The sequence below is a fragment of the Capsella rubella genome, unplaced genomic scaffold (assembly GCF_000375325.1).
Source record: "Capsella rubella cultivar Monte Gargano unplaced genomic scaffold, Caprub1_0 scaffold_7, whole genome shotgun sequence".
In the NCBI taxonomy this organism is placed as follows: domain Eukaryota; kingdom Viridiplantae; phylum Streptophyta; class Magnoliopsida; order Brassicales; family Brassicaceae; genus Capsella; species Capsella rubella.
In genome coordinates this window covers 12195475-12204977 of record NW_006238917.1, presented here as the reverse complement: position 1 = coordinate 12204977, position 9503 = coordinate 12195475, and the positions used below count along the sequence as shown (strand labels likewise).

At 38.5% G+C, this 9503-nt stretch overlaps 1 protein-coding gene across 1 annotated transcript; it reads right to left on the bottom strand.

Moving 5' to 3' along the window:
* Positions 1-4416: 4416 nt before the first annotated feature.
* LOC17878041 lies at positions 4417-6024 on the bottom strand. Its single transcript, XM_006285545.2, has one exon. It carries the CDS (start codon positions 6022-6024, stop codon positions 4417-4419), a length of 1608 nt encoding a protein of 535 aa, XP_006285607.2.
* Positions 6025-9503: the final 3479 nt, after the last annotated feature.

The following is a 9503-nucleotide window of genomic DNA, read 5'->3' as shown; positions in this document are numbered from 1 at the left end:
TTCATCGTATTCTAATTCTGAATCTTATGCTTGATTGAATATGGGTCAAAAGATCTGCTTATTTTTAAAATGGTATATATACTTTGTTTTTGGTATAGGTGTTTTTGGGTCGACATTGACCTTAATTTGGAATATGCATTAATCCATATAGGATTTAACTGGAATTGTTAATCTCTTTTTTTTTTTCGGTAAATTGACGGGAGATACTGTCCTCCCTATGTTTTATTAAATAAATTGAAAAAATTATACATAAACGTCTCGTGGCCGAGGCGGACCAACAACATCCTCGTGCAAAAACGACGCCACATCCGGCGGGATAACATTAAAACAATAAAAACCTAAAGGCAAAGAAAACGCATAGTTTGCTAACCCGTCGGCAAGACGGTTAGCTTCCCTATACACGTGAGAAATACGGACTATCCAGTCCGTTGAAATATAGCCATGGCACAGACGTACCAGGAAAGACAGCGGATGAGTATCACTAATCCCTGTCTTGAGGAAACCGACCACCATCTCTGAATCCACTTCCAGCTCCAGACGTGTGATTTTCTTCTCCCATGCTAGATATAAACCGTAGTAAACCCCCCAAAGCTCCGCTAGCGGGGCTGTACAACGGCCAACATTACACGAAAAACCTCCAACCCACTCACCTTGATCATCTCTTATCACACCACCCGCCGTAGCAATACCCGGGTTTCCACGAGAGGCCCCATCCGTGTTCAATTTGTACCAACCTACAGCCGGAGTCGTCCATTGCATCATCTTTTCCACTCGCCGACGACCATTACCCGTCCCGCCTTCAACTTTTCTCGCCTGTATCACTTCCTTCGCAAGATCCGTAATTACCCGCACACGGTCCCTACAAAGTTTATCTCCTCCAAACACATTTCCACACCTCCATTTCCACCCCCACCAACAAGCAACAGCAAACATTGTCGCCCACGGCACCTCACCTTCATGATCACCTGTCAATAAATTCTCATACATCCATTCAAAAAGAGAATTAGTAAAAAAGTTTTGTCTTTGTCGTCTAGGAACCAGGCGATTCCATATTCCCGTCATCGCTGGACAATCCCGGAGAACGTATAAAATAGTCTCCTCTCCACCCCGACAAACCGAACACACCATGGTATCACTAAGGTGACGACGGTACCGCTCACTATTGGTCATTATCACCCGTTTGGAGACCAGCCACAGGAAGACCCTGACCCTCTCCGGCGCAATAACCTGCCAAATACGCATATAAAAGCCAGCCATGTTAGCTCTAGGAGTATCATCCCGCGTTAAAAACCCAAACGCCGACTTCACGCTAAATCTCCCGTCCGGTTCCTCTCCCCGAGACAATTTGTCCTTAGCTCCAGTTACGCTGTCAATGACCACCGCTGAAAGCTCAAGGCGTTGAGCTTCTGTCACATAAGGTTGTATACGAGTCTGGTCCCAACCTTGTCCATCCGTCCAAAGATCCCAAGCTGTTAACCCAATAAACTGGTCCGGCACTTGTTGTAAACTTGTATCTCGGAGAGGTTCTGATCCCAACCAACAATCAGTCCAAAAACGAATGCTTCTCCCATCACCAATGACCCACCGATACGCTTGAAAAATAACCTCCCGCAACCCGCGACCCACACTCCGCCAGAGAAGCGACCAAGTCCCCTTCGCAATTGCCCAATTTTTATCATGAAGGTCCCCGACTTTATATTTAGTCCTCACCACACAGGCCCATAAACTCTGCTTATCGTTTAACATTCTCCAACCCACCTTTGCAATCAAAGCAGTACTCATCTCACTTGCTCTCCGAATACCCAAACCGCCCTCCCATCTAGGCCGGCAAATGTGCTCCCAAGCGACCAAATGTTGACGTTTCTTCTCAGCGGTACTACCCCACAAGAAGCTACGGGACACGCTGTCTAACTTATGCAAAATAGACGCCGGAAGAATTATAGTGCTCATCGTGTGAACTGGAATGGAAGTCAACACAGCTTTAGTTAAAGTAATCCGACCTGCTAAACTCAGCATTCTTCCCTTCAAACCGGATAGTCTAGTCGTGACCCTTTCTAAAATTCCCCCGAAAGTGTCTTTGTTAACTCTCTTATGTAACACTGGCATTCCCAAATACTTGCCCAAGTCATGAGTAGCTTTGATTCCACTCTCCTCACTAATCAACTTTGCCATATCTCTGGAAACATTTTTTGAGAAGAAAATTTTAGACTTCTCTAGGCTAACTTTTTGTCCCGAAACCAAACAAAACCGTTCCAAAACTCCACGAATAACTTTGATTTGGGCCACTGAAGCTTCAGCAAGCAAGATCAGATCGTCAGCAAAACAAAGATGGGAGAGCTTAGGGCCTCCTCTAGATAAAGTAATTGGTTTCCAAGCCTTTTGACCAATCGCTTCTTCCACTAAATGACAAAGTCTCTCCATACAAAGAACAAACAAATAAGGAGACAACGGGTCACCTTGACGAAGACCACGAAGCGGGTTGAAAGACTCTGTCCTTTCTCCATTCCACAAAATACTCATCGAAGGCCCCGCAACACATTTCATAATCCAATTCACCCACATACTAGACAGACCTGCTGCTCTAAGAGTATCCTCCAAGAAATCCCATTTTATTCTATCGTAAGCCTTCTCTAAATCCAGTTTGAGAAGCATCCATCCCTTACGACCTTTCTTCCTCCTCATTGAATGGACTACTTCTTGAACTATGACTACATTATCCGTACTAAGCCTCCCCGGAATAAAACTGGACTGAGCCGGGCTAATCAACTTGGTCATAAGCGGTTTTAGCCTTTCCACCATTGTCTTTGTGAGGATCTTAAACAAGACATTACAAAGACTTATTGGGCGAAACTGAGTGATCCTCTTGGGATTAACCACCTTTGCAATCAAAACAACAATTGCAACATTCGTCTCAGATTGAAGCTCCCCGGAAGCAAAGAAATCAAGCACAAAACGAACCACTGAATCACCCACAACCTCCCAACAATTCTGGTAAAAGATTGGTTGAAAACCATCTGGTCCTGGTGCTTTGTAGCTACCCATACTGCGCATAGCTTTTTCAACCTCCAAAGCCGAGAAAGGTTTTTCTAAAGCCAACCGATCCGCTGAAGAAATAAGCTCAAACCCGACGGAAGGAAGCACTTCACTACTCGGACTTACATCATCAAGAGAATAGAGTCGTTTGAAATACTCAACTGCAAGCTTCTCAAGATCCTCACGACTAGTGATCCAACTTCCATGATCATCTTTTAACATCTCTATTTGGTTTCTCTTCCTTCGTACAACAGTTGAAGTATGAAAAAATTTGGTGTTCCTATCCCCATGAACCACCCATTTTTCTCTTGATTTCTGAAACCAAAGCATCTCCTCTTGCTCTAACACCTCATCAAGCTCTTTAAGAAGATCACCCTCTCTGATTAACAGATCATCAGTTTGGTTTTGATCGACCAAAGCTTGAATCGTCGAAATATCATTCTGTAACTGTTCTTTACGCCTTTGAATATTACCAAAAACTTCCTTGTTCCATTTCTTCAGAACCCGTTGCAGTCTAGATAAAGCCTCACGCGTGTTCATCTCACGATTCCAAGAAGACTGAACTAATTCCTTGAAGCCCGGATGCTGTAACCAGGCAGCCTCAAAACGGAAGGGACGACGACGAGCATCCATTCCTAACTCCGGAGATAACTGCACATATAAGGGTGCATGGTCCGACGATAAAAATGGGAGGTGAGTGACAGAGGCCTCCTGCTACTTTAACCTAGCATGAGCGCAGCATAAAACCCGATCTAACCTCTTTGCAACAAAAGTATTCACCACCTTACCCCTTTTCCAAGTGTATTGGTTACCTTTAAAACCCATATCGATAAGTGACAGTTCACTTATCCAGTCCCCAAACGCAATGGAGTCCGGAGATAAACACCCATTCCCACCTGTTCTTTCATCAAGACGAACAATCGTGTTGAAGTCACCACCAATAAGTCGAGGGCCATTAATCTCGCTCACAACAGTCCCCAACTCAGTCCATAACCTACTCTTTCGATTTGCAGATGGAGCAGCATAAACTACTATGAGATTCAAAACCTCACTCCCCTTACAAATTCTAGCATAAATGTATTGATCCGACGATCGAACAATCTCAACATCACCAATGCCAGTTCGCAATAATAACCACAAGCCACCGCTCTGACCTACCGCGTCAACCCGGTAAGAATTTTCAAAACCCAAACCATGACATATCTGTCCCGCTTTCTCACCTCCAGCATGCGTCTCAAACACCGCTAAAACATCCGTGTTAAACCTCTTCAGAATATAACGAATCGAACGCCTAAAATTGGGTTTATTGGCCCCCCGGCAATTCCACATCAAGCAATTCATCATAAAAATATAATTAACAAAAAGAATCACCGGGGCGACACATTATTTTGTCAAGCTCCCATCCATTCCCAGCTCCATTGAGCTTTCACGCACTCCAACAGTAGAGTTTTGAAGTTCATTCCCCTTGTTCTGAGACCCTGAACCCATGATAACACCATCGCCAAGCAAGCGGGAATACTCGTGATGTGGCATTTTGTTCTCGAGACGCAGACGTTTCCCAGTTAACGAAAAGCCAGTCTCTCCCCTTATTGGGCCAAACACCAATCCCCTCGTGATACTTCTAGTCAAGGCCTGCTTCATCTTTTGTTTATCATGGGCTTTAACGAAGCCTGGCCGCTTTTCTTTATAGCCCATTTTCTCATTATTCCGCGACCCAAACACCATGCTCTTGCTTTGTACCCCACTCTTATCTTGGCGCAAGGAAAGTGAGGGATCAACATTTTCCTTATTCGCCTCCACCATCCTCACTTCCTCCGTGATTTCTGAGATCTCTTGCTCTAATTCCAATCCTCCAAAGCTGTTCGAAATCTGAATTTCACGATTTTCTTTCCTAACCTGCGAGGTGTGAATATTCGGTCCAATAATGATACGATCTCCTGCTCCTAACGCCCCAGTACCTCTACTCTGAACCTCCGGTCTCCGACCTCCTCGTCTTGCCGGAATAAAGCCATCCTTAGTAGGAACACTCTCACTCCGACTCATTATTGGTTCCATCCTCGGTAAGGCTGTGACAACGGTGTTATTCAGACCACTCGTATGTCCCTGTTCACATGCGATGCCCCGATCATGTTCTCTGACTTGAGCAACTTTAGGGCAGGAATGCACTAAGTGCCCATACAAGCCACAATGAGAGCAGATTGTTGATATCCCTTCGTACGATACATAATACCGTTCACCATTAATCATCACTGTCCCTTTTAATGGTTTCTTTAGATTAACTTCCACACAAACTCGAGCAAAACGCGCCCTCTCCAGCTTCGTCGTAGTAAGGTCGACCTTAAGCGGTTTCCCCAGCCCTCTTGCTATCTCCTCAAGGATTGAGGTATGGTAAAACGTAACCGGGATATTCGATAACCTAACCCACACTGGCGTAGTCGTTATCTCATCCCTTATCGGATCAAAATCTGGCGACCAAGCTTGAGCCATTAGATAGCTACCAAAAATTTTCCACGGTCCCCCTGTTAAAGCTGCCATGTACTCCTCCTCCGACTCAAAGCGAACCATGAAAAACTGTCTAGGTAAATCGAGAACAAACATGTCACGGCTTGGATTCCACATATCCCTAAGCCGTCGACTGAGCACCGCTATTGTTATATTGCGTCCCAAAACCTTCACAACCATGCAGTTCTTCCATAGCCCATGCATCGCCTCTATAATCTCAGCACCTATGGTTATAAACGGTTCCCCATCTTCCCCATTAGGGAACTCCAACCGAACTCTTGATTTCACAAACGCCGCATCCAAAACCTCCTCCGGCATCCTCATCCCTCCACCATGACTTCCTTTCACCTTCTGCGCCCATGACCCCGGAGCATCCGGCGGGTCTCCAGGCGGCCTACTCTTCTCCCCAACCTCCTCCATCGTAGCATCACGATCAGTCACCCCCAAAACCCTAGTATTCAGACCATCCAAAACCCTAGCATCCCTCATCACATCCAGAGAACTACTATATCAATAGAAGTTACAAACAAAATATATCTGGAATTGTTAATCTCTTTTGTTGAAAGTTATAATAGAGTGCATTATTAATTCCAGACACGTGGTACACTTGCGATCCACCATCACTAAAATTATTTTGATGAAAATTAAATGTTTAAAAAGCTCGCAGATCAAATGGTAGGACAGGTTATATTTGATATTTATATTATTTAGATTAATTAAATGGAATTGTTAGTCTCCTTTGAAAAATATATAATTGCAATACAAAATTATTAAACTGCATATGTATTACGGATTAAATCTAAAAATACCAACGTTTAATAAATTATATAACTGTAATATTAAATAGAAAGCTTAAAAAAAAATAAACATAGAAATAAATTTTGCCCCGCTGTACCATTAATATTTGAATATTAGACATATTTATTTAAGTTGATTAAATTATGATTACGTAAAAACAAAAATGGTTTTGTGTGGTAGACCACATGTTAAGTCCTATGATTAATAACTAAATTCTATATTTAAACACAAACAAATACAATTTAAATTTTTAAAATTTTAGTTAAAAAAAATTTTCCGCGTATACAACGGGTAATAAAGTTATTTTTGTTTGCAGAAAAAAAAATATTTGTGTTTTTTATATTCGTTTATAAATATAAAACTATTCGAGCTGTAAAAGATAAAGAATTTTATACATTAACTATATTACTTTGGTTAATGCAATTGTTTGCTGGATATTTATCTGGAATGCTTGCTGGATATTTGGTTAATGCAATTGTTTTGGTGGATTGTTGTTTTACTGTCTTTCGCTGGTTTTATTGTGTATGGTTGGTTTAATTTGGAATTGCTAGTGAACCGGTTTAAAATTGAAATTGGATGAGTTAAATTGCTTTAACTGGTTTTAGTTGGTCCATTACAGTATATGGGTTTTTTCAGCCACTAACTACACTAATTAAAATTTTTTAAGAATATGTTCGATTTGAACAATATATATCCCTATGATGTTTAATATTATGTTCAACTACTAGTATATGCTTCCAAGACGTACGAGCTTCCTAAATATTTTAAAACTCGTTCACCTCTTCTAAATGTTTACGTTTCTGCGTACTTGATTCCGATTCTGGTTCCACGCAGTTTAGGTAAATACTTGATTCTGATTCCGATTCTATGCAGCTTAGGTTAGACAACCAAAATATCTCCATTACTTTAGTATCATCGTAAAGGATTGATATATTAATAGACCACTCAGAAAATTGAGGTATCCAAGGAATTCACAACAAGAAATTAATTTCTCATACCACACTTCAACATTTTAGAATGAATCCAGCTTTCATGACATAAACCACTTGCCGAGGAATCATCTCACGTGGAATAACATCTTTCATTTCATGATGTCCATTGATCGAGATCAACACAACAACACATATTAAAACTGATTGATCAAGAATTACGAGACTTCTTTAAGAGTTTTGTTTAAATGTGTGCATGATAACATGTTTGCTTCAGCGAGAGTTCAAGAAATATGTGGGAGAAATCAAGAAACCAAAGATTTACATGGAAATAAAATGTTTCTTAGAGAGTTGACTTTATGAACTGGTTTCTTTATCTTAGTATAACAAAGCTAATTTGAGTTGTAGACATTCTTAAGAGATAGAGTTCTTATGATTACACAGTTATGTTGTGCCACTATATGATATATGCTCTAGCTATAAAACATATAGACTTAAACCATATGAATCCTAATATTAATTAATTTAGAACATTAGAGAGAGAAAGATCTCGAATAAAAGCTAAAAATTAGTAAACCTTAACATTAATTAATTTGATAACTAACCTAAATCGAGAAGCTTAAACCCATTTTTTATAAGAAACATGATACAATAGTTAATGTATGATGTTTGTATTTGAACTTTTTTTTTTATTAATAGAAGTTAATGTATGATGGTTTTATCCTAAATACCATCTTATTATACAAATATGCTTTTATGGTAGTGATATACAACTTGATTAAGGGGGGGTTATTGGGAGGATGATTTTAAAAGAGTTTATGGATTTCTAAAGTTTAGAGATTTTAAGATTCTCAAAAATTTTTGTGGATTCTAAAATAATGTTTACCCAGATTTCTAGAGTTTAATAGATTCTTCATATGATAGATTCTATAAATACTTGTGAGAATTGCAGTATTTTGAAAGTTGTTTTTAATGACTAAATATGTAAGGAATCATTAAACCAATAACACTAGAATTTGATAGAATTGGAAAATCAATAAATACTCAACTTTTTGAATAACAAAGGATTTTAAATAGAATTACAAAATACATACACCAATAACAAGAGATTTTATTAGGAATCTAAGAATCTATAAACCAATAACAATGGAATCTTAAACTCTAAAAATCTTTAAAAATCATTCTCCCAATAACTCCCCCTAATTTTAACGGAGTATTGCGGTTGCACGTGCAAAAGTTTGCGAAAGCAGAAGGTTTAGTTCCCAGTGTTACCAAATGATTTAAATTATTAGTTTAGAGGTTGACAATTAATGTGAGTATAGAGAATTTGATGAATTTTTTTTTCCTTGACATAATTGTTTAGGTAGGTTTTAATATTGGTGTTAACCCGCGGCATACCGTCACAAAATATTTTATCTATACATACAACAATGATAGAATTTTATATTTTTGTTATTATTTAAAGTTTCTAAGATTTAATTTCTGTGCTTGTAGATGTAACCGTAGTACATATGGAATTTAGTAATTAGATACTGTAATTACACATATTAACTGTCAAAGAAATAACATTTTCATTTAATTCATCGTCTAATAGACTAATGTTAATTCTAACCCGTTCAACCTATTGATCCAAAAGCTCTAAACTAATTTTGTCAAAATAATGTTTTGACAAAATAATGTTTTGTCACATGAGACTATTATTATCAAATGATCTTTTATGGAGGTAAAATATTAAATTTCTAAGTAAGAACTATATAGTATATCTTGTTCAAGTTAAAGTTATTTACATTGATTTCATAATTATTATTTATAAAATGTTGCAATAAACATACGGAAATATTTTTTTTTCTAAGTAATAAATTATATATTTTTTGAATTTTTTTTGGTTAATATATATAATTACAAAAAAAAATCTAATGTTTGCATAATTGAAGTCATGGTACATATGTAATTTAATATTGTGAATACATATTTACTTAGAGGTGTGAAAAAAATAAAACATTTTACAATAGTTAAACCATTTCCAAATGATGGTCGATATTGACTCAAAAAATTAACAAAAGTATACAACCCGTTTATAAAGATGTTCGTCTTTTGATTCAGATCATACTAAGACCAATATCCAAAATTAGAATACAAAAATCATTTAAAAAAGAATAAGAGTCAATTACATGTAGACATACTTTTGGCAAAACAAATGTCATTCAGACCTACTTTTGGCTAGTGGTATACTTTTCCTCT

What these genes read in the sequence shown, in the direction of transcription:
- LOC17878041 (XM_006285545.2), bottom strand. Translation starts at nt 6,024, where the DNA reads ATGAGGGATGCTAGGGTTTTGGATGGTCTGAATACTAGGGTTTTGGGG.